Source organism: Pelophylax lessonae, assembly GCF_965119305.1.
Source record: "Pelophylax lessonae genome assembly, chromosome: 9".
In the NCBI taxonomy this organism is placed as follows: Eukaryota; Metazoa; Chordata; class Amphibia; order Anura; family Ranidae; genus Pelophylax; species Pelophylax lessonae.
The window spans coordinates 18700553-18727214 of NC_138776.1; the positions used below are offsets into that span (position 1 = coordinate 18700553).

Here is a 26662-nt window from a genome sequence, read left to right on the forward strand (position 1 = left end):
GGAACCCCTGGTAAGATAAGTGTATTGATGATCATTGGGAAAATGCACCTTACATTGATGGTGGTCAGTGGGTAGAAAAACCCCTTTAAGGGGTGGCCAAAATAACACCTTTGCAGTCGTGTCACTGGCTCTGCCAAGTTATGTTGGACCTGGAACTATGCAGCCACCATCAGATGAGAGCTCAGTTAGCCACAGATCAAGGAACCCCTTGCTATCCCTGGAGGAGCTCTAGGGTTATATGAAACCCTGGTTGGGATTGGCTGACCTAAGCTGATACATGGGGCCCACCATTGACATCCTGTATTTGTACTTTCAGATACTTTTTAAGTTTTTTTTGAACAATCTCCTCTCCTCAGGTCAGTTCATTTGAACCTTTTTCAGGGAACCATGGGAACCATGGTAAGATAAGACCTCAGGTTTCAGGGAACCATGGTAAGATAAGACTATTGAAGGTCGCTGGAAAAGTGCCCATTACATTGAGTGTGGAAAATGGTAAGAATAACTCCCTAAAGGGATAGTAAACCACAGTTTTTTTTTTTAAACCTGCAAGGCAAAGTTACAATGTGCTAGTATGCATTGCATACTAGTAAATTATGTGAAACTTACCTTCAAAAGAAGCCCTCCAGTCATCGCTGACAGAGCTTCATTTATACCCAGTCTTTTTTCCAGGCTGGCGGGCTCTGGTCTTTTGGAAGAGCCGCTGTATGCCGTTCCTTCAGAGCACATGTGCCGGCGACGTCACTGGCGGCTTCACAAATAAACATCTCCTAAACTTTGCACGTTTAGGAGATATTTGCTATACCTATAGGTAAGCCTTACTATAGGCTTACCCATAGGTGAAAGTTGACCATGGGAGTTTACTCTCAGTTTAATGGGTGGCCAGAAGGACACCCTTAAAGTCATACTGCTGGCTCTGCCAAGTGGTGTTGGACCTGGAACTATGCAGGCACCATCAGATGGGAGGTCAGTTAGCCACAAATTAAGGAACCCCTAGTTATCCCTGAAGAAACCTTAGGTTCCATAGAACCCTGAAAAACTATACCCACCGTCAAATAGTTACCACATAGATTGCTGTAGGCCGGTGCTCATAGCTGAAGTGTGTGCTTCCAAGGCATCAATCCATAGAGGAAATTAACCGGCAACCCGGTACATTCCAAGTTCCAAATTCTTTTTTAAGCTACATTAAAGGTGGCACAAAATAGCTAACATGTTTTGGCCATAACGGCCTTCTTAAAATTATGGTGCTTGAAGATGACCATCATGGCAGAAACATGTTGGCTATTCCATAGAAGAAGTTATTTGGTCGCCTGGTACATTCCAAGTTCCAATTTTTTTTATAAGGCTACATTAAAAGCGACACAAAAGAGCTAACCTATTTCTGCCATGCAGACCTTTTTCAAGCACCATGATTGGAAGAAGACTGTCATGGTTGGAACATGTTAATAATTTTTTTGGTTCCATAAAAATGTCTACTTCTGTTTTATTGACTACAGTAAAACCTTTGACTGTGTGGATCACAAGATGTGGCAAATACTGAAAGAAATGGGAATACTAGAACACCTCCCCTGTCTTCTGAAAAACCTGTATGCAAGTCAAGAAGCAACAGTTAGAACAGAACATGGAACAACTGACTGGTTCAAAATTGAGAAAAGAAGTGCGGCAAGGATGTATATTGTCACCCTATTTATTTAACTTCTATGCAGGGTACATCATGCGAAATGCTAAGATCGAGAAATCACAAGTCGGAATTCAAATCATAGAGAGAAATATCAACAACCTGAGATATGCAGACGATACCACACTAATGCCAGAAAATGAATAAGAACTAAAGAGTCTCTTAATGAAGGTGAAAGAGGAGAGTGCAAAAGTTGAAACGGAACATTAAGGAAACTAAGATCATAGGAACCGGTCCCATCACTCCTTGGCAAACAGAAGGGGAAGAAATGGAAGCAGTGACAGATTTTATCTTCCTAGGGTCCAAGATCACAGCAGACAGTGACTGTAGCCATGACATTGAGACACTTGCTTCTTAGGAGGATAGCAAGCCTAGACAACATTATAAAAAGCAGAGCCATCACCCTACTGACAAAATGCTGTATAGTGAAAGCTTTGGTATTCCCAGTGGTAACCTATGGCTGTGAAAGATAGACCATAAGGAAGGTTGAACACTGAAGAACAGATGCTTTTGAACTGTGTTGTTGGAGAAGACTCTTGAAAGTCCCTCTTGGAAGAACAGATCCTGAAGCTGAAACTCGAATACTTTGGCCACCTAATGCGAAGAGAGGACTCATCGGAATAGACCCTGATGCTGGGAAACCTAAAAGAAAAGAAGAAGAAACAAAAAAACAAGATGTATAGATGGCATCATCGAAACAATGAACATGAAGTAAGGCAAGCTCCGGGAGGCAGTGGAGGACAGAAAAACCGAGCGAGCTATGGTTCATGAGGTCACGAAGAGTCATACACGACTAAACGACTGAACAACAACAATAAAGAATTTGGAACTTTGAACATACCAGGCGACTGGCTAATTTCTTCTATGGATTTTCTACAGAACCCTGGTTGAGAATGGCTGCCTTAGGTTGACATGTGGGGCTCACCATTTTCATCCTGTACTTTCAGATACTTTTTATGCTTTAGAACAACATCTTCTCCATTTCTACCATTTACTTTGCCAGTCAAGTGTACAAGAAGATAAACACGACCTTCGTGGATACTCAACAAAATGTGTTCTGTTCAAGTAAGGCAAGCTCCGGGAGGCAATGGACGACAGAAAAACCGAGCGAGCTATGGTTCATGAGGTCACGAAGAGTCCTACACGACTAAACGACTGAACAACAACAATAAAGAATTTGTAACTTTGAACATACCAGCTGACTGGCTAATTTATTCTATTATTATTATTATTATTATACAGGATTTAAATAGCGTCAACAGTTTGCGCAGCGCTTTACAATGTGAGGGAAGACAACACAGTTACAATACAGTTCAAAACAGGAGGAACTAGAGGGCCCTGTTCGTTAGAGCTTACAATCTAGAAGGGAGGGTCAAGTGAAACAAAAATCAATGGGCGATGGGTTGATGGAGAAAATGGAGGTACATTTGTTAGGTGTTGGTAGGATAGGCTTCTCTGAAGAGGAGGGATTTCAGAGATCGCCTAAAAGCTAATAGAGTAGGAGATAATCGGACAGATAAGGGTAAGGAGTTCCATAGGATTGGAGTGGCTCTGGAAAAGTCCTGGAGGCGAGCATGGGAGGAAGTGACGAGGGAGCTAGAGAGCAGGAGGTTTTGAGCAGAACGAAGAGAGCGATTAGATTGGCATTTTGAGAGGAGGCTGTTGTAGCTAGGGGCTAAGCTGTGGATTGCTTTGTAAGATGTTGTAAGTATTTTGAATTTAATTCGTTGGGTGAGCGGAAGCCAGTGGAGGGCTTGACAGAGAGGAGCGGCGTGATAAGGTGGATGAGTCTGGCGGCAGCATTCATGATGAATTTGAAGGGGCGATAGCCTATGTAGAGGTAAGCCAATGAGAAGGGAATTGCAGTAGTCGAGGCGCGAGATGACCAGGGAGTGAACTAGGAGCTTTGTTGTGTCTTTGGTTAGAAAGGGGCGTATTTTGGAGATGTTACGGCGGCTGAGTCGGCAAGATTTGGACAGCGATTGGATGTGGGGTTTGAAGGAGAGTTCAGAGTCCAGGACAACACCTAAGACCTTGGCATGCGGGGATGGGCTGATAGTAATGCCATCGATATTGACAGAGAAATCAGGGGAATGGGAAGGGGCACGTGGTGGAGGAAAAATTATAAGCTCGGTTTTGGATGGATTGAGTTTGAGGAAGTGGTGAGACATCCAGACCGATATATCTGATAGTAAATTAGTGATACGTGAGCAGACTGAGGGAGAGAGCTGAAGATTCTATGGATTTTCTACAGAACCCTGGTTGAGAATGGCTAGAGGGAGGACAGCGCAGCACCTTCTAAGTGCAGCAAGACATTTATTGAAGTATGTGCAGCAGTATTACACTCACATTTAGTCGGTGAATAAGATGCAGTTATTCAAGTAATGTTGATCATCAGGAGCATCACTGGAGCGGGTCCTGGTGGTGGAGGCAGTGGATCCCAGTGAGAGCGGCAGGGGGGTTTCCTCCGTGTGTACAGCGACTGCCTCGGTGGTGTCCGTGGGCTCTCCGTCAATTGGTGGAACGCTGGCACTCGTGGGTCCTGGGATCCTGACGTCAGGTACAGTCGCTGTACACACGGAGGAACCCCCCCTGCCGCTCTCACAGGGATCCACTGCCTCCACCACCAGGACCCGCTCCAGTGATGCTCCTGATGATCAACATTACTTGAATAACTGCATCTTATTCACCGACTAAATGTGAGTGTAATACTGCTGCACATACTTCAATAAATGTCTTGCTGCACTTAGAAGGCGCTGCACTGTCTTCCCTCTTGTCTCCCCCCAGAGATCTCTTCTGTCTCTTCCGCCGGCAGCCGCTACAGTGAACAGCTACCCCCTGAACTGTTTGGGGGTCCCCCTACCCCTGGTGTTTCCCTTCTCCCTTCCCCCCCTCCCCCAGGTCCCCAGGACCAGACTTTTTTGAGACCTCTTCTTGCGCCAATTCACCACTAAACCATGGTTGAGAATGGCTGCCTTAGGTTGACATGTGGGGCTCACCATTTTCATCCTGTAATTGTACTTTCAAATACTTTTTATGCTTTAGAACAATATCTTCTCAATTTCTACCATTTACTTTGCCAGTCAAGTGTACAAGAAGATAAACACGACCTTCGTGGATACTCAACAAAATGTGTTCTGTTCATTAAACCGCCCTCTACCCTGCAATCAAAGTTCTATATTATAGTCAATAAAAAATAAAACAGAAGCAAATCTTTATATAAACAGATTTTAGTGTATAAAGATAGCTTTTTATGCCCACAACAAGTTAGCTTTTCATGCAGCACTAAAGCATTTCTCCGGCTGCCTATAAACCTCTGCCATGTCAGTGCATTAAAGCCTATCTCCGTGATGGGGTCTAAAAACATTTTGATTAACTTCCTTGTCAAATATTCATACTGCACTGCTGATCTTGTTACTGAAAGCATCCATCTCTGTTAGCATGAAGCCAAAGCAATCACAGCTTTATTGTGCGTGTGATAAAAGGATCATAATGGATGCCATTTCTTCGCTATCAATGTCGCTATCACATTAAGGGATAAAGAAATCAATAGATGGGGAAGGTTGAAGCTGAAATGTTCAGTGCCGATACCTCCAGAGAAGGGGAATGAAGAATTTATGGTTACTATGTAAAGCAGCTGTGCATCTACTGAAGTGAAGAGTGAGAAAGGGAGCGGAAATAAATTCTCTGTTGACATGCCCTTTGCTTTTCTCATTATACTAACAGACCTCAGATATTTTTTATTTTTTTCTTTGTACTTGACAGGCAATATTTCACGAAAGACATATTTAATATAACTGGTTTTATTTCTCATTTTTTACAGTCGCCTAATCCCCTTGCATCTGAATGAGTTGCAGGCAACATTTTTGCAATCACAGGTTGAAATGTTGGTAATGGATGACCATTTGGAACAATTCCCCTCCCTTCCCCGTTCAACTCTCCTTTCTATTTCAAGTCTAACTTTGCCTGCTTCAGTGCTTAGAGATTCTGCTCGATATTGCAGGCCAAGCCGTAAAGTTGACATATTTTCTGCTGTAGGTAAACAAGCTCAACAGAATTATGTGATCTGAATGGTCTGGTGTTGTAAAAAAAGCAACCCTAGGAGACTGAAAGGGGGGCGCAAACTTTGCCTAGGGGGCAGCAGAATAATCCTTGATGGCCCAGAGACTGCTCTGAAGGCCTTCTCGTTGATGACAGGACATTACTGCCTTTTTATTAATGGCTTGGAGAATTGTGGTTTGTACGGCGATAAGTAATATTATAAATGCATTCCTCAAGAAATGCTGATATGAAGAAAAAGGGAGCTTGTAAAGCTCGCCCATGTAATGGCTTCTATTAAAACACTACAACCCAAATAGAAGGTTCTATAATATTCTCAAAAATCTGCTATCGAACGCTCTTTGTAATAGTCAACAGTTTTATCAACCTTAGCTTTCTGTTATGTCAGCAGAAATGGATTTCTCTTGACATGGTTGGTTGGTACAAACAGGGGACGGATACAAGGGAGCGCTTCCCAACTGAACTCTGTACCGGGGTAGACATACACCAATCAGCCATAATATTATGACCACTGACTGGTAAAGTGAATAACATTGATCATCTCGTGACAATGGCATCTAAAAGTGGGTGGGATTTATTAGGCAGCAAGCAAGCATGAATTGAAACAAAATTTATTGGATATTTCAAACTTTAACAAATAAAAAACTGAAAAATTGGGCGTGCAAAATTATTCAGCCCCTTTACTTTCAGTGCAGCAAACTCTCTCCAGAAGTTCAGTGAGGATCTCTGAATGATCCAATGTTGACCTAAATGACTAATGATGATAAATAGAATCCACCTGTGTGTAATCAAGTCTCTGTATAAATGCACCTGCACTGTGATAGTCTCAGAGGTCTGTTTAAAGCGCAGAGAGCATCATGAAGAACAAGGAACACACCAGGCAGGCCTGAGATACTGTTGTGGAGAAGTTTAAAGCCGGATTTGGATACAAAAAGATTTCCCAAGCTTTAAACATCCCAAGGAGCACTGTGCAAGCGATAATATTGAAATGGAAGGAGTATCAGACCACTGCAAATCTACGAAGACCTGGCCGTCCCTCTAAACTTTCAGCTCATACAAGGAGAAGACTGATCAGAGATGCAGCCAAGAGGCCCATGATCACTCTGGATGAACTGCAGAGATCTACAGCTGAGGTGGGAGACTCTGTCCATAGGACAACAATCAGTCGTATACTGCACAAATCTGGCCATTATGGAAGAGTGGCAAGAAGAAAGCCATTTCTGAAATATATCCATAAAAAGTGTCGTTTAAAGTTTGCCACAAGCCACCTGGGAGACACCAAACATGTGGAAGAAGGTGCTCTGGTCAGATGAAACCAAAATCAAACTTTTTGGCAACAATGCAAAACGTTATGTTTGGCGTAAAAGCAACACAGCTCATCACCCTGAACACACCATCCCCACTGTCAAACATGGTGGTGGCAGCATCATGGTTTGGGCCTGCTTTTCTTCAGCAGGGACAGGGAAGATGGTTAAAATTGATGGGAAGATGGATGGAGCCAAATACAGGACCATTCTGGAAGAAAACATGGAGTCTGCAAAAGACCTGGGACTGGGACGGAGATTTGTCTTCCAACAAGACAATGATCCAAAACATAAAGCAAAATCTACAATGGAATGGTTCACAAAGAAACATATCCAGGTGTTAGAATGGCCAAGTCAAAGTCCAGACCTGAATCAAATCGAGAATCTGTGGAAAGAACTGAAAACTGCTGTTCACAAACGCTCTCCATCCAACCTCTCGAGAATCTGTGGAAAGAACTGAAAACTGCTGTTCACAAACGCTCTCCATCCAACCTCACTGAGCTCGAGCTGTTTTGCAAGGAGGAATGGGCAAAAATTTCAGTCTCTCGATGTGCAAAACTGATAGAGACATACCCCAAGCGACTTTCAGCTGTAATCGCAGCAAAAGGTGGTGCTACAAAGTATTAACTTAAGGGGGCTGAATAATTTTGCACACCCAATTTTTAAGTTTTTTATTTGTTAAAGTTTGAAATATCCAATAAATTTCGTTCCACTTCATTATTGTGTCTTACTTGTTGTTGATTCTTCACAAAAAATTCCAGTTTTATATCTTAATGTTTGAAGCCTGAAATGTGGCAAAAGTCCGCAAAGTTCAAGAGGGCCGAATACTTTCGCAAGGCACTGTACTATTGTCGGAATTGACATTGCCAAGTGTCATGGGGGGAACTCCTCAACATTTTTTCGGAGGCCCCATGAATTGTGGTTACTCTCTTGTGTGCAAAATAGGGTCATCTTTTTGTTGTTTAGTAGTTAGTGTTCCCTGCTGATCCTTTTATCTAAATATTAATTCATTGAGGGCCAGTGGAAAGAATGGGCCCTTACGTTGGAGATCCGTGGAAAGAATGGCCCCTTACGTTGGAGGTCAGTGGAAAGAATGGCCCCTTATGTTTGAGGTCAGTGGAAAGAATGTCCCTTACGTTGGTGGTCAGTGGGAAGAATGCCTCTTACATTGGAGGTCAGTGGAAAGAATGGCCCCTTATGTTGGAGGTCAGTGAAAAGAATGGCCCCTTACGTTGGAGCTCAGTGAAAAGAATGGGCCTTTACGTTGGTGGTCAATGGGAAGAATGTCCTTTACATTGGTGGTCAATGGGAAGAATGTCTTTTACATTGGGTTCAGTGGGAAGAATGTCCTTTATATTGATGGTCAGTGGAAAAAACAGTCTCTTACAGTGGTAGTCAGTGGAAAGAATGACCACTTACAGTGGTGGCCAGTGGAAAGAATGGCCCCTTACAGTGGTGGCCAGTGGAAAGAATGGCCCCTTACAGTAGTGGTCAGAATTCATCCCATACAGAAAGCAAGAAAGACCATTGGTGTCATGCCGCTGGCTCTGCCAAGTGTTGATGACCTCGGAACTATGTAGGCACTATCAAATGGGAGGTCAACCAGCCACAGCTCAAAGAACCCCTGGCAACCTCTGGAGAAACCCTAGTTGAAATGGCTGGTATAGGACAATATAGTGTTGCATAGACTGGTTTAATCAACAGCTGTTTTTTTTTTTTGCTTACTATATGAAATACTGGGATATAGTGTCAAATCTTTTTACTTTTAGGTGGCTTGTATCCATGTCAAATTAAAGAGATGTGTGCAAGGATTATGTTTCAGATTTAGGCAAACATAATTAGTTTAAAATTAATGATATGTGTACAGATTGTGCGTTCTATCAACCTTACCAATTAACAGCACCTGTTTAAATAATAGTTCGGAGGAAACAGGTGATCTTTACAAATTATACTAATTTGGGGATTCAGAAAGCAAATAACGTCAATTATACATATGGCAATAGCGTTAACATCTGGAACACGTCTGTTTTACCTGCAACTTCAAGATTTATATATAATTTAGGGTGTGATACCTTTACTTTCCTAGGCAAAAAAAAAAAAAATCGCTCCCGTTTAAATTCTGCAATTTTTTTATGTTTACAAATTCTATTGTAAACCATGTAATTCCTAAAAATCCTGTCACAGTTTCTATTTCTTCCTTAATTAGCAGCACTCATCTTCTAATTGTGTTTCTTTTAGAATTTTGTGGTTTATTTTTGTGTAGATCACGAATGTCAAACATCAGGCCCGCGGGCCGAATCTGGCCCTCCAGGCTATTTCATGTGTCTCGCGCACCTCTCCTACATTTGTAGCACCCACGCAGAGAGGATTGTCTCTGGCCCCCCCCGTCTTAGCAGTTGGCAGCAGAGAGGAGGACAGAACTTCTCCACCAGATCTTGCATCTCTCTGTGCAGCTACAGCACACCCTAATCTCCACCTCCCCTTTTCTCAGAATTTAGCAGACTCTGGCAGCTGACTCCAGTCCTCCTCTGGTCCTCTTGCAGACCCTGCACATTCTGCTTCACAGCTCCGCCCCCAGCTTCTTCCCAGCAGCAGTACAAACTAAGGAGGTGCACTGTGATATAACGGAGGCTGGGGGACTTTAGACTTCTGATGTTGGGTTGGAAATTTACATCTGATGTGGGGGGATAATTTACAAGAAAAGTTATTGGAGACACACCATGGTAGATCCATGTTCTGTCTGAGCAGGTTCCAATGAGGTTTCTTGTGTGTGACCCTCTTTTTCAGACTTGCATAATCAGCTACAGGGGTGTGAGTGGGCTCCGTGACGGTCTACGCCCACTCGTCACAGCCCAAGTCTTTAGTTATTACTAAAGCCAGTAATATTCGAAAGCAGAAGCAATTACAGTATTTAATATGATAAAGAGTTGATACATTTATATAGTCCTACAGATACAACCTTGAGGGCAACCTTATTGCTGGTGCGGTCTGCGATGAAATTGAGTCTCACACCCCTGGTGTAGATGGTCCCTGTGCCCCATCAAGTTTCTCTGTAGGCTTCCTTAGTCAAAGGGTATCTATTTCTGTCATTGGGACTGAACACCTCAACCAGCTTCTATGGGTTGGATGACCGGTCGGTTCATTACAGCTCAGAAGTTCAAACCAGTTAGCGTTGACATCACACCTCAACTAGCTTCTATGAGTTGGATGACCAGTCTGTTCATTACAGCTCAGTATTTCAAACCAGGTAGCGTTGACATCACATCCGTGCTCCTTGGTGCACATAGATCAAAGATTTGAGTGCTTCTCATCCTTTTGGCCAAGATCAGATGTTCTATCTGTTTTAGCAGCTTTTGGGTGCAAACCGTTGGGGGTGCTGGTTAGTTACCCCCCCCCCCCGAGTGCATTTCTCCCTTGTGGGGCTTAATAATAGAGAGCCTCTACAATTAGGCCCCACATGTGGCCCCCACAGCTGTAGCTTAAGCTGAAAGGTCCAGTTCACATCTAGTCTATTCACATTGTTGTCAGTCAAGCGCTGATGAAGAGGATGGATCCTTGGATCCTCGAAATGCATTGATTTCTTTTTGGATTGTCCCCCTGACTTTTATTGTTATAAAGTTCTATCCGGACCTTTTAAGCAGTGGTGTGGCGCATCAATTGAAATTTTTGTTACATTACACTATAAGCCAAGCAGACCATGGAGATCCTCTGAGATGTAAAGGTCGCCTGCTCTGGAACCAGATAATTTACATCACATGTGTCAAGCATAAGACCCGTGAGCTAAATCTGGCCTGCCAGGCCATTTCATGTGGCCCTTGCACCTCTCCAGTAGCTGCGGCACCCCCATCATCTCCGCCCCCACCTTGTGTCAGCAGTCGGGTGACGAACTCCTGCGCTTCACTGTATCGCTGTTCAGCCGCAGAGAGGCTCATCTCAGCCCCCTCCACCCGTCTTGGCAGTTGGCAGCAGAGAGGACGACAGAGCTCCTCCTACAGATCTTGTGCCTCTCTGTGCAGCCTCAGCACCCCCTCATCTCCACCTTCCCTGGTCTTTGCGTTTAGCAGACTCCTGCAGCTTACTCTAGTCCTCCTCCAGACCCTGCACTTTCTTCTTCGGCAGCACAAGGTAACGGGGGGGGGGGGGGGGTGGGGAACTCTTGACTTCGGATGGCGAGGGAGCTCTTGACATCTGATGTAAGGGGGAGAGGGATCTCTGAACATCTAGCCTTACAGATACAACTGGCCCTTTGAGGGTAACCAGATTGCTGATGCGGCCCGCAAATAAATTGAGTTTGATGCCCCTGATTTACATCACTACTTTACGATCGCAACACCAGTGAGATAACCCTATGGGTCCAGCGTTTTTTCCATTTTCTTTAAGAGCACTGTTGCAGAATGCATTGATCTCTTATTGATTAGTTAACGTTTATTGAATGGAATTCCTCCTCATACTTCACCTTTTAGAAAATGAATATCTACATTTTACTTTTTTTCCCTTCATTTGAAACATTTGGAGCATAACTGTGTGCTGCCTGAAAGATCAGGCCGAAATAAAATCCTAAACGGAGAAAGGTTTGCAGCTTCTGCTTTCTGCTGCAGACGTGCGGGGAAATTGGCCACCTGCGGCCTCCATGCTACTTCATAATGTGCTGCTTTGGCCTGATCCCCACCGCGGGCTGCCGAGCTCTAAATCAAAACGGCGTAAAAGTAAAAAAACCTGAAAATTTATAGGAGTAACAATTTTACAACATACCGAGCGCTGGAGGGGGGTGGCTGTACGATTTCAAGTATGAGTTATGTTTGCAGGCAGGAGCTGTCCTTCTCTCCGCTCACACATGATCACCATGGCTGTGCTGCCTATAATGGAAAAAAGATGTTCTCTGAATATTTTCTGAATCTGCCAACTAATATAAACTTCAAGATTAACTAATCCAGTCTCAGAATTCTTGTCCGGCCAAATGAGGGGGCGTAGGCTGTAGGACCAAATTTCGAACAATATTTATCACGCATATTAAGATGACAGCAAACAGCAGTGGTGGGACCAATCCAACACCGCACTATGGCTCTACGTCTGGATAGTTCTACAGGGATGATGGTTTAGATTTATAGTCCTCCCTGGAATACATGCAAGACTGAACGCTATGAAAAATGCTAAATACACATAAAATACAGAAATGGGAGCCACCATCTTTAGTATGCAATCTACAGCCTAGAAGGTTTTCTTTTTGGTCTCTCTTGAGTAAAGCAGCCAGTCTGCACGTGATTATCATGTCATGACTGACCTGACATGATTGGGAACCACTCCTAATACTGGGGACTGGAGTTGTGACAGCCAATGGGCACGGGAGTTGTGACAGCCAACGGCTATCACATGCACAGTGTCAGCCACTAGCTGTCAAGGGTAAGCGGGCCATTATTCAGAGGAACAATAACTGGTTCTCTACCGGAGCCTTTGCTGCATTTTTTGCACAGATTTTAAAATGCATATTTTAGGCCTGAAGATTAGTTAAAACCCCTGTGACAGGGCGAGGCCTTCCACTGTGAAAATGGTTGGAAAAATGACACCAGGTACGCATGGGTACAGAGTGAGGTAAACTATATTGTCAAAAGTATTGGGATGCATATGAACTTTAATGGCATCCCAGTCTAGTCTGTAGGCGTTCAATATTGAGTTGGCCCACCCTTTGCAGCTATAACCGCTTCAACTCTTCTGGAAAGGCTGTCCACAAGGTTTAGGAGTGTGTCTATGGAAATTTTTGACCATTCTTCCAGAAGGGCATTTGTGAGGTCAGGCACTGATGTTGGGCAAGAAGGCCTGGCTTTCAGTCTCCATTCTATTTCATCCTAAAGGTGTTCTATTGGGTTGAGGTCAGTCATTTTCATCCACCCTAAACTCATCCATCCATGTCTTTATGGACCTTGCTTTGTGCACTGGTCCAAACCATTTGGTGGAGGAGGGATTAAGGCGTGGGGTTGTTTTTCAGGGGTTGGGCTTGGCCCCTTAGTTCCAGTGAAGGGAACTCTTAAGGCATCGGCATACCAAGACATTTTGGACAATTTCATGCTCCCAGTTTGGGGATGGCCCCTTCCTGTTCCACATGACTATGCACCAGTGCACAAAGCAAAGTCCATAAAGACATGGATGAGCGAGTTTGGGGTGGAGGAACTTGACTGGCCTGCACTGAGTCCTGACCTCAACCCGATAGAACACCTTTGGGATGAATTAGAGCAGAGACTGCAAAGCCAGGCCTTCTTGACCAACAACGGTGCCTGACCTCACAAATGCAGTTTTGGAAGAATGGGCAAACATTCCCATAGACACCCTCCTGAACCTTATGGACAACCTTCCCATAGAGTTGAAGCTGTTATAGCTGCAAAGGGTGGGCCAACTCAATATTGAACCCTACGGACTAAGACTGTATAAGAAAAAAGTTTGTTGGGTGCTTCCACTGGAAAGATCAGTCCTCCAATATAAAGTCTTGGTGGGGGAAGGACAACCAGACTGATGAATGGACTGCTGGGGTGCACAAATGTACCACGCTGACACTGAGGGCAGCTCTTGAAAGGCAGAAGCAAGTCCCACTGGCAGGCAAAGTAATAGAAAAGGCCCCTCTGAGTGTAGCCGATATAACTTTATTGCATAACAAAAGCATGAACTTACATGAAGGATGGCGTGTGTCATCACGGCTCAAGGGTCCCTTTCTGGTCCGCAGCTGGTCCCATACTCTAGCTGACTGGCAGAGGCGCCTTTTTGTCTTTTTTTATGGACTAAGACTGGGATGCTACTAAAGTTCATGTGCGTGTAAAGGCAGGTATATAATATAGTGTATTTAGGACAGAAAAAAATGTTTTTTTTTTTTTTAGCTTACTCCAGATTTTGATATTCCTGGATTGGGTTCGGTAGTGTGGAGATTTCAAAATGTCTTGGTAGGGAAGAAATCTCCAACCCAGTGCCCTGGTTTTGTTGAAGACAAGTAGAGTATGTGTCCAGGTGCACACAGTCCTTATAATGAAAGTTTGAGGATAGCTCAGAGCAGTTGCTGCCATTCAGAGACACAGGCGTTGTGTGAAGATAGAGGTATGCTCCAGCCAGGAGGTTGACTTGCACAGGAGAAGAGACCCTATGTTGGGGGGACTTCTTGCCCATAGGACTGGGAAAGTCAGGACAGCTACATGGGTCCAGAGAGACTGGGAAAGCTGAGGTAACTAGCAAGTGCAGGTGGGCTGGAGGGGAGTCTGTGAGTTCCCAAAAAGTGCACGAGAACCCTGGGGTGCTGGGGGAACCCTATTCGGAGGCCAGGAGTGGGACCCATACAGCGAGGTGCTATGGCAAGAAGGCTGAGTGACCTGGAAGAACCTGGGGTCTGGGACACCAGTGCTAGTAGCAGGGGTGTTGCTGAAGTGTAGCCAGGGGGACTATCATTTTTCTTTTGTGTATAGTTGCTGGAGAAGAATGCTTGCATAGGCCACCAGTTTGAACTAAACTTTATATTGGACTTTGTTTCAACAAAAGTGGTCTGTCGAGCCCTTAACTAGAGTTCCTGTCTAACATGGACTCATTTCAAAACGCTCATCACCTCTGAGTTTGATCACTCCCATATCACACTGCCAAATGTTATATATATTTTCTCAAACAGAGACCCTGGAGACTAAAATGGCGGTAGTTGCAATTTTTTATATCACATGGTATTGGTAAACATGTTTATCAAACCCATTGTTTCAGTAAAAAATGCACTAAAGGTAATTTTCGTGCATGCAAGCACATAAGGGTACCAATTTTTTTAAATTAAATATATATAAAAAGATGAGGTTGCATCAAATATATACCCAACATGTCAAGGCTTAAAATTGCATGCATCCGTGAAACAATGAAAAACTAGGTGAAGCTAGCTGTCTGTATAACTATAGGCTCACTTTAACGTGACCCTGTGTCAAAATGCAAGTTCTGCTTATTCTTCCCAAAAAAAAAAAAATGAACATTAAACATTCAAAACAAATACACATTAGGAGGAAAATAAAAAAAATAGTTACGTTCCACCTATTGCCCCCTACACAAAGGTGATGTCACAGGGCTTCCGGCAAGATCCTTAAGGAGCAGAGGATCCAAAATCTTGAGAGAAGACACTCAAGCAGCACTGTGCAAAAGTGTCTAATCACGAGATTTCTCTTAAGTTGTCCCTCATTTTGGTCTGATCTATATAGTTGTATATAAAATGAATTTTTTTTATCTTTAAAAAAGTGTTTCCCAATGCTAAAACTTTCATCCAATTTCTAAATTGCTGCATTTGTAAATTTCAAAAGCCAATATAAAGGAATACTAGTAGGAAAAGAAAGCACTTGTGGGTTTACCTAATATTTTTTATAAACGTATCTTTTAAGAGGGCGTGGCAGGGGGTATGTCATACCTACATACTTTTGCTAATAGGTGCCCCTCATTCCCATCTCAAAATGTTGAAAGGCATAGGTTGAACTGGATAGACTGGTGTCCTTTTTTTAACCTCACTCATGTAACTATGGTTTACTATGCTTCAGCACTAAATGGACACAGAAGAGAACAGTACCGATCGCTTAGTGTGTCCATTCAGAAAAGGAAGGGGCCTGTAAATTACATATTTTCCAGACCCTTCCCCTACTCTCCATCCTGAAACATCCCCTGGTAGGGCTGCGGGGAAAAGGGGCACACAGGGAGATCCTGACAGCAGGGGAATAGAACACAGATGCTAGAACTGTTCCCCCTGCTGCACAGCCTGAGGGGGAGGAGCAGAAGCTGGCAGCACTACAGGGAGAGTAACAAGAGGATCAGTGTCTGCAAAAAAGGCAGTACAACTGGTCCTCCTGCTCGGCAGGTGCCAAGGCCCCCTTTTGAACTGATAGGGCCCAGTATAGGAGGGACAGCTGTACTGCCCTACCAGCCGCACTGGTGCATGGAGTGATTAGGGTGTTCTCAGGCACAAAAAAAGTGACAGAATACCTGACTGATAACTAACAAAAGCCTAACTATATTCTGTACAATATGTACAGAAATTGGGAACACCAAAAAGCAGCGAAAACTGGAGGTCCAGGGAACAGATGGGAAGGGGGAACCAAAACTGGGATCCAGAACAAGGAGGGGGGGGGTAGGTACAAGACAGCAGGATACAGAGCACAGTAAACAGGACTCGAGCAGGTACAGGATAACAGCTAGCAATATCTGGCAGCAAGCAAAACACTGGAGTGAGAGATACTTAGTTTGGGAGGACCTAAATACCCTTCCAGCAGCCAGCATCAGGTGGAAACTGATTACTGGGAGTGAGATTTATTTATAGTGAAACAAATTCCTTTCAAACATCAGCACACAGCAAACATGAAAATATAAGTAAAACAATAAAATTGCTGCGCTAAAGAAAAAATATATAAAAACTGTAAAAACAGCAAATATAGTTGGGTCCAGCAGCCACACTAATCCGGATTGTAGCAGATTAAAAAGAAATAAAAACAAAACTGTAGCGCTAAAAACCCTTGGTTATGACAGTCCCACTTAAAGATGTGAACAAAGCAATATAATGACAGTCCATATAAATCCGACTCTTCATTCAAAAGATAATTTCTAGGATAGAAAACCGCCACCAGACAGCACTCCAACACCAGTAATTCTAACTTCTTACCAGAAGCTGTTGATCCCTATGACAGAGATCAAAAATTGCGCATAACCAGTGATAGGTGAAGGCTTCTCCAGTGTGTTCCTGATATGCTCATAGTAGAATATAATATGCAGAGAGAGAAGGAACATCTCATAGCGTAGACTGTTTTAAAAAATGCTTTATTCTAAAAGAGAGGTATGGTACTCACAAACATCAAGATGTAACTCGCATGTAGTAAGCATAGAGACCTCCGGGTGTCTTAAGGGCGTCCTGTCCGTGGACCACCAAACCTATGGCCGTCCTGTCTCCTCCAGGGATTCCGGCACGCGCTACCCAGCACGCCACCCGACGTACGTTTCGTCCGATTGGACGTCGTCATGGGGTGTGGCTACGGGGTGCACCAATGCCTTCTATAGTGGAGGAGAGAGCCGCCCACCGGAACTGAGCAACCGGAAGTGAGGTATGCGCTCCACACGACCGGAAGTGATGCTTAGACCGGAAGGAAGGAAGGGGAGGACCACACGATGAGAAGAGAAAGGAAAAAGGAAAAAACCTTTCAACAGAAAACTCACCATATTGAATCTCCGCTACCTTAATAAAAACAAAGCCCGTTACATGGAATAAACCAAAAAGAGGGCAAATACTCCATATACCGAAAGGCACATAGAGAATATATATGTAAAGCCGCGACTCCGGGGGAGACAGCGCCATCTTGTGGTGCCCCAAGTTCAGAGCAGCCCAAGCACAAGGAGGTCTCAAAAAGCACATACATATACAAAAAAATATATGTAACAAAATAACACATGAAAACACTTAAAATGCTACATAATAAAATGAATTAGTGTAATGTAAAACATATATACTCATACGCATAAAAATAGCACAGCAAACAAAAAGAGATAAGGAAAAAGGAAAAAGAAGAGGGGCAATCTAGGAATTACTGATATGGGCGTTTAAATCCCATTCAATATTCAAACCCAGGGGGGTGTAGGATTTGAGTCTATAAATCCAGCTCGTTTCGAGTTTGGAAACCCCTCTTGTTAAATTACTTCCCCTCCAATGTCCTGAAAATTTGTCAATACCTAAGAATAGGGTGCCACTGGGATCACAGTTGTGGCACTCAGCATAATGCCTAGAAAGGCTGTGTTTAGGAAAGCCCTTAACTATGTTGGCCACATGCTCCTTGAGCCTCACATGAAGCTCTCGGATAGTGCGGCCAACATAGTCCAGGCCACAAGGACATCTCACCAAGTAAACCACGTACCTGGTGGTGCAGGATATAAATGGTTTGATTTTATAATCCTGTCCAGTGGAGCCAGATTGAAAGGTATCAACACGTCTCTTTTTCTCCACATTAAGGTGGCAGATAGTGCACCTCCTACACTTGTAAAAGCCTCCCATTTGCTGAAAAAAGGAGACCTTTTTGGGAGGATCCCTAATGTTGGGGGCAATCTGCAACCTTAAGGGAGGGACACCCCTATAGATAACCTGAGGCTGGGGAGGTAAAAGGGGGCCCAATACTGGATCATTCCTCAGAATATGCCAATGGCGTCGAAGAATGGTCTTAACTGAAAAATGTTGAGTGGAGTACGAAGAGAGGAATGCAAAATCAAAGGGACGTTTAATATCCCTCTGTTTAGGTTGGAGAAGATCCTCTCTCACTCTTGAATCAGCCTTTAACAGGGCCTGATTCAAAAGAGATTCATCGTACCCCTTCTCACGAAATCTTTCTTTGAGGATCGAGGCTTCCTGCAGGAAATCTTCCTGACGCGAACAATTGCGCTTCAGGCGCAAAAACTGACTGACAGGAACGGATTCCAACCACTTCTTATGATGGCAACTCGTGGTGTCTATGAACCCGTTCCTGTCAGTCGGCTTAAAGAAAGTTGAGGTAACGATCTGACCTTCCTCAATACGAATTCTTAAGTCCAGGAAGTGAATCTCGCTGACGCTTGACTCATAAGTCAGACTGATGCCCCTGTTGTTGTTATTTAGGGTTTCCATGAACTCAATCAGGGAATCACCCGTGCCGTCCCATAGGAAGAGGATGTCGTCGATGTACCGCCGCCAGAGCACAAGCTCCGGCCTCGGCACACCCCAGACGACATCCTCTTCCCATTTGGCCATGAACAGGTTGGCCATACTGGGCGCGAATTTCGCGCCCATGGCCACACCCCTGTTCTGTAGATAATGAATGCCATTATACCAGAAATAATTTCGGGACATTGCATAGTCCAGAAGGGAAATAATAAAATCCCTCTGAAAACTCAACAACCTTTCTGACCCCAAATAATGTGACACTGCCTCTCTGCCATGCTGGTGGGAAATTATTGTGTACAGGGATGAAACATCCGCAGTTACCAAAATGTAATTATCCTGCCAGGTGATATTGCCCAGTTCATTAATCACCTGCATGGAGTCTCGTAATTTAACAAGAGGGGTTTCCAAACTCGAAACGAGCTGGATTTATAGACTCAAATCCTACACCCCCCTGGGTTTGAATATTGAATGGGATTTAAACGCCCATATCAGTAATTCCTAGATTGCCCCTCTTCTTTTTCCTTTTTCCTTATCTCTTTTTGTTTGCTGTGCTATTTTTATGCGTATGAGTATATATGTTTTACATTACACTAATTCATTTTATTATGTAGCATTTTAAGTGTTTTCATGTGTTATTTTGTTACATATATTTTTTTGTATATGTATGTGCTTTTTGAGACCTCCTTGTGCTTGGGCTGCTCTGAACTTGGGGCACCACAAGATGGCGCTGTCTCCCCCGGAGTCGCGGCTTTACATATATATTCTCTATGTGCCTTTCGGTATATGGAGTATTTGCCCTCTTTTTGGTTTATTCCATGTAACGGGCTTTGTTTTTATTAAGGTAGCGGAGATTCAATATGGTGAGTTTTCTGTTGAAAGGTTTTTTCCTTTTTCCTTTCTCTTCTCATCGTGTGGTCCTCCCCTTCCTTCCTTCCGGTCTAAGCATCACTTCCGGTCGTGTGGAGCGCATACCTCACTTCCGGTTGCTCAGTTCCGGTGGGCGGCTCTCTCCTCCACTATAGAAGGCATTGGTGCACCCCGTAGCCACACCCCATGACGACGTCCAATCGGACGAAACGTACGTCGGGTGGCGTGCTGGGTAGCGCGTGCCGGAATCCCTGGAGGAGACAGGACGGCCATAGGTTTGGTGGTCCACGGACAGGACGCCCTTAAGACACCCGGAGGTCTCTATGCTTACTACATGCGAGTTACATCTTGATGTTTGTGAGTACCATACCTCTCTTTTAGAATAAAGCATTTTTTAAAACAGTCTACGCTATGAGATGTTCCTTCTCTCTCTGCATATTATATTCTACTATGAGCATATCAGGAACACACTGGAGAAGCCTTCACCTATCACTGGTTATGCGCAATTTTTGATCTCTGTCATAGGGATCAACAGCTTCTGGTAAGAAGTTAGAATTACTGGTGTTGGAGTGCTGTCTGGTGGCGGTTTTCTATCCTAGAAATTATCTTTTGAATGAAGAGTCGGATTTATATGGACTGTCATTATATTGCTTTGTTCACATCTTTAAGTGGGACTGTCATAACCAAGGGTTTTTAGCGCTACAGTTTTGTTTTTATGAAAATATAAGTGAACCAAAAAACCCAGTAACAGAATACCTAACTAATGACTAACAAACAGAAGCCTAACTAACAACTAATGATAGCAGGAACAGGATAACCACTAGCAGTACCTGGCAGGAGCCAAAACGCTGGAGCGAGAGGCACTTAGTTTGGGAGGACCTAAATACCCTTCCAGCAGCCAGCATCAGGTGGAAACTGGTTGGTTACTGGGAGTGAGATTTATTTACAGTGAAACAAAATCCTTCCAAACATCAGCACACAGCAAACATGAAAATATAAGTGAACCAAAAAAACCCAGTAACAGAATACCTAATGACTAACAAACAGAAGCCTAACTAACAACTAATGATAGCAGGTATAGGATAACTGCTAGTAGTATCTGGCAGCAGGCAAAACACTGGAGCGAAAGGCACTTGGTTTGTGAGGACCTAAATACCCTTCCAGCAGCCAGCATCAGGTGGAAACTGATTACAGGGCCATCTTACCCAGCGACCCAGCCCCAGCCAAGCATTAGTTCCGATTCCCATGTGCATCCCGCTGCCGAATCTAGCAGGTGGCAAGCGCCTGTCGGCCCTGTGCTGCTGTCAGGCCACTTGGGCCGTGGAGGGGGAGCCCACAACTGCAGGAATGCCTGTCTGCCTCCACGGGAAAAGACACACACAGGACAGTCTAGTCTGACTTCCGTCCATATGTGTGTTCACCAGACCCAGCCACCCAACTTGGAAGCTGTCATTAGCCTGGCACTGCTGTACCAATAAATATTGCTTTATCGATAATTTGCATTTTTATTCTTGTAGGTGATTGTGTAGGTAGGGCCGCAGTGCACTGCATTGCGCGGGGCCCTTTAATGCTCTTAAGATGGCACTGGCTGGGAGGCACCCACTGGTGGACACTGGAATCAAAACCCTCTGCCCAGGGAACCACAGTGCCCCCAGCAGGTGATTTAGGTCCTGACACCTGCATGCCTGTCATAGGCAGAAGTGTGCATACAAGGGTAGCTCCATGGGATTCTGGAAGGCCATGGAGCCCCCCTGAATACAGGAAAGAAGTGCAGAGAAACCTCAAAAGAAGACTGCAAAAAGGTGATAGTCTGCAGACAGAAAGAAAAGCGCAAATATGGTACGTCCTGAAACATGACCCTATATATTAGATTTCACGTTGAGTGTTTAATAAAATGTTAAATTGGGATTTTACGTGCATAGAGTTTTTCTTCATGTTACTATAAAACTATGAGCACTTTTATGAGCCTGCCTACTAATAAATATGACATCATAGTGGCTGATTCCACTCTGTGCTATTATGACTGTTGTACAAACTGATGAAAACCAAATTAAACCCAAGGTATGTTTTTGTAATGACATTACCCAAGTTTGTGTTCCATGGCCAGTCTCCGAACACCTAAAATAACACCCTTCCGAAATGTATAGATTTGTGTTTGCCATTATGGGTTTGCCTGTCATTGGATTTACATCACCACCTTTACTGTTTACCTTCAGAACTGCTGCCTGCTATGTTTTGCACACATCACATTTCTGTTCCACAAAGTTTGCAGTATATCACCATTCCCCGTTCAATGCATGTGCAGAGCTGTCTCTTAAAATACTTCTGTTCTGCAAAGATTCCCGTAGAATATCTGGCTTGGAGAAGAGGGCGGGTTGGTTTTCTTTCACAACACAAGTATAACGTAAAAGCTTGTCAACCTGCCTATAATCGTGAAGAATGCCAGAAATGGAGCCCGTAAATGACACATTCCAATGAGAACTGATGTCATATTTTCTTTTCTAGACCAAATATTTTCACACTTGTCACTCTGATAGTCTTGGGGTAGAGCGGGCAACATCAGTCCAAAATCGTTTTTTTCTTTTTTGGAATTATTAACCTCTTGCTGCCCATGTAATACAGAGGGTGGGCTTTAACGTCCGTGTAAAAGACAATGGAACCAGTTGTCTCCAAGGTGACCAGGGAACCTCTGTACTGGATGATGTGCTTGTGTTAGCAACTATATGGCTGGGCTTACGCGTTTCCATGGAGGACCCTCTTCCTCAGAGCCCAATTGGCTCTCCAAGCTGACCCTTCCCTGAGTCCTGCCTTACAGAGGATTACATAAAGGAGACATTCAGGTAGCTGTGTATTTTTAATGAGTTTTTAGCCTTGGCAACCACTTGCCCTCTGGAAGATTTACCCCCCCCCCCCATTGACCAGACCATTTTTTGTGATTACTAGTTTAAAAAAAAAAAATGACATAAATCTTTCCCCTAGTTTTGTAGAAGTGATAACTTTTGCGCAAACCAATCAAAATACGCTTACTGGGATTTTTTTGTTCACCAAAAATATATAGCAGAATACAAATTGGCCCAAAATGATGGAAAAATTAGATTTTTACTTTTTTTTTTTTATTGGGAAAGTTATATAGCAGAAAGTGAAAAATATTGTTGTTGTTTTTTTTTTTTTTTTTCAAAATTGTCGTTATTTTTTTGTTTATAGCGCAAAAAATTAAAATCGCACAGGTGATCAAATACCACCAAAAGAAAGCTCTATTTGTGGGAAAAAAAATACATTAATTTTATTAGGATACAGCATCCCACGACCGCGCAATTGTCCGTTAAAGTAACACAGTGCCGAATTCTCAAAAAATGGCCTGGTCATTAGGGGGGAAAATCTTCCAGTCCAGAAGTGGTTAAAACCCAACTCCAACGGGGCTGAAAAGATTATGGATTGATTTCCCGATAGCAGTTGCTATTCTCACCTCCTCACTGGGACTGTCCCTTGCACTCGCCCATCCAGCACCACTTCTCTTCCGGCATTGGGTGTCATTCAATCTACTTCCTGTGAGCCCATGCTTTCCCCCATTAATTGGGGAAAGGGGACTTCACACTGGAATGCTTTTACCTGTGTCAGCCTGCAATGTATGTAATAATTTAATGAATATGTCCACCATGGTGTTGATGATAGGAATATTCTTTCTGACCACAAAACCTGTAGATGTGTTTCATGTGGTGTCTTCTATTTATTTGTCTCACTGACTGTATATATCCGTTTTATCTTTCAGGTAACTGTTACGGATGCAATGCACCATTTTCCATACTACTGAAGAAGAGGGTATGTCCCTTTATTTCCTTTATTGAGCTGAACACATCATGTTTTGTCTCTTCAGTACAGAAAAAATGTCCAATGACCTGCCAGAAATCTAGTAAGCATCTAACTCGGCCCCATCAAAGTCCTCTCTTACGTAGATGGCCCCATCCAATGCCCCCCTTACATAGATGGTCCCATCCAATGCCCCTCTTACATAGATGGTCCCATCCAATGCCCCTCTTACATAGATGGGCCCATCCAATGCCCCCCTTACGTAGATGGGCCCCGTCCGAGTCCCCCCTTACGTAGATGGGCCCCGTCCGAGTCCCCCCTTACGTAGATGGGCCCCGTCCGAGTCCCCCCTTACGTAGATGGGCCCCGTCCGAGTCCCCCCTTACGTAGATGGGCCCCGTCCGAGTCCCCCCTTACGTAGATGGGCCCCGTCCGAGTCCCCCCTTACGTAGATGGGCCCCGTCCGAGTCCCCCCTTACGTAGATGGGCCCCGTCCGAGTCCCCCCTTACGTAGATGGGCCCCGTCCGAGTCCCCCCTTACGTAGATGGGCCCCGTCCGAGTCCCCCCTTACGTAGATGGGCCCCGTCCGAGTCCCCCCTTACGTAGATGGGCCCCGTCCGAGTCCCCCCTTACGTAGATGGGCCCCGTCCGAGTCCCCCCTTACGTAGATGGGCCCCGTCCGAGTCCCCCCTTACGTAGATGGGCCCCGTCCGAGTCCCCCCTTACGTAGATGGGCCCCGTCCGAGTCCCCCCTTACGTAGATGGGCCCCGTCCGAGTCCCCCCTTACGTAGATGGGCCCCGTCCGAGTCCCCCCTTACGTAGATGGGCCCCGTCCGAGTCCCCCCTTACGTAGATGGGCCCCGTCCGAGTCCCCCCTTACGTAGATGGGCCCCGTCCGAGTCCCCCCTTACGTAGATGGGCCCCGTCCGAGTCCCCCCTTACGTAGATGGGCCCCGTCCGAGTCCCCCCTTACGTAGATGGGCCCCGTCCGAGTCCCCCCTTACGTAGATGGGCCCCCTTCCGAGTCCCCCCTTACGTAGATGGGCCCCCTTCCGAGTCCCCCCTTACGTAGATGGGCCCCCTTCCGAGTCCCCCCTTACGTAGATGGGCCCCCTTCCGAGTCCCCCCTTACGTAGATGGGCCCCCTTCCGAGTCCCCCTTAAGTAGATGGCCCCGTCCGAGTCCCCCCTTACGTAGATGGGCCCCCGTCCGAGTCCCTCCTTACGTTGATGGGCCCTGTCCGAGTCCCCCCTTACGTAGATGGGCCCCCGTCCGAGTCCCCCCTTACGTAGATGGGCCCCCGTCCGAGTCCCCCCTTACGTAGATGGGCCCCCGTCCGAGTCCCCCCTTACGTAGATGGGCCCCCGTCCGAGTCCCCCCTTACGTAGATGGGCCCCCGTCCGAGTCCCTCCTTACGTAGATGGGCCCTGTCCGAGTCCCCCTTAAGTAGATGGCCCCGTCCAAGTCCCCCCTTAAGTAGAGGGCCCGTCCTAGTCCCCCTACTTATGTAGGTAGCCCAATCAGAGTCCCCCCACCTTACATACGTGGCCCCATCAGAGTAGTCCCCTGCCCCCCCCCTCTTACATAGGTGGCCCCATCAGAGTCCCCCCTATGCCTGGGTGCCAATTAGTCGCCCTTAACATCAGATTTCCATATGTTGGAGTCCCCTTAAGAGTCCCCCTTGGGGGATAATTGAAGACCATAGGCAGCCTCTGCTGACCTTATTCCGCAATCTGTGCACTTTGTAGCAGGCTATGTCTGTCCCAAGGGCCATAGTTTGGAGATCCGTGGTCTAACAAATTATTTTCTTTGTAGGGAAGATTTTGTTAATAAAATTTGTAAACTAATGAGTCACTTTAAAGGCCAACTGAACCTTTAGTTTAAGGCCCTTTCACACAGGGGAGTCTGTCGGCAGACTCCGTTTTTCTCAGCAGGGGATGGATCTGCCGATTTCCCGCTGAGCAGGCGGATGGCAGCTCTGTCTCCACGCTGTGTGCGGAGAGGGAGCTGTCAGGTCCCCATTCTTCTCTATGGGTGAATCGGATGAAAATGGACCGTCCGAGATCCGATCCGACGGACAGATGGAAAATAGGGTTTCCATCCGTCCGGATTTGACGGATCGGATGTCAGCGGACATCCGATGCTCCATAAAGATGCATGGGGCATCCGTTCAGATCCGTCTAAAAAATGGACAGGGACCGGATCTGAACGGTCCGCTTGTATGAAAAGGCCTCAATCTGCTAAATACATTCCAGGCACATTCGTTAAAAAGCAGCGTGCAGCTGTGGTGTGGGCCCTTTATGGAAGCAGTGGTCTCTCTTCAGAGGTCTGACACACCCCCATGCTGAGCCAGAACCAGAGTTCCTCCATTCAGCAAATTCATGATGAATGCTAATTAGTTTTAGCATGCTGGCAGGGGACAGGCTTTTCTGACCAGGTCATGGCTGCAAAGAAAGCAAACCCGATATTTTACTACTTTTCTTCAATGCATGTGGAGTGTAGTTACCCGGTTTAGACCACATTGAAATTGACGTCGGTGGAAAATGTTGGCTCAGTTCCTACTTTTTACGTCTCCTCCTCCCTTCCTTTACAGCGCTGCTGCAATAACTGTGGAAACAGCTTCTGTTCAAGGTGTTGTTCTTACAAAGTCCCCAAATCCGCTATGGGAGCCACAGGTGAGTGGTTTGTATGAAGGGAGATGTAAGAAACTCCATCCTTCAGCTCAAAAAAAAAATCACTTAACACAAATTATTTTATACCGTATTTGGATTTTTTTCCCCTTCTTTTAATCTTTATTTAAACTTGGCAAAAGAAAAAAAAAAAAAAAGAAAACTTGTTCCTTCAGTAGGACGATTGTATTCTCACTCCCCTGTTTTTACTCAGCTTCTCCCTGCTTGTCTGTTGTCCAGGTCTTCTGTATTCTCCACTTCTTCCTTTATAGTCTTTGACACTTTGTATGTGAGTGGGCAGTGGGTCCTCAGGAGTCAAACAGAAGCGTTTTAACCTCAGGCAACGTGGGGGGTTCTTTACTGTTAGAGCTACAAGATTGTGGAATTCTCTACCACAAGAGGTGGTTTCTGCGGGAAGTATGGTGGCTTTCAAAAGACTCTTAGACATACATCTCAAGGATCAGAACATTCAGGGGTATGAGAGATGATTACGGCCACACACACCTACACAGGTTGAACTGGATGGACTATTGTCTTTATTCAACCTCACCTACTATGTAACTATGTAAATAAAGACCCATCAGATGATTTGAAGTGTCCACCTGAAAAAGACCAAAGGA

The 26662-nt window shown here is 45.0% G+C and overlaps 1 protein-coding gene across 4 annotated transcripts in view; it reads left to right on the forward strand.

The window, feature by feature from the left end:
• The window catches only part of ZFYVE27 (zinc finger FYVE-type containing 27), a 145503-nt gene that overhangs the window by 115375 nt on the left and 3466 nt on the right, over positions 1–26662 (forward strand). For all 4 annotated transcript variants that reach the window (XM_082267481.1, XM_082267479.1, XM_082267480.1 and 1 more), the window contains 2 exons: positions 23334–23383; positions 25967–26048. In XM_082267481.1, coding sequence (XP_082123607.1) covers positions 23334–23383; positions 25967–26048 — 132 coding nt within the window. The remainder of the gene's footprint in view (positions 1–23333; positions 23384–25966; positions 26049–26662) is intronic.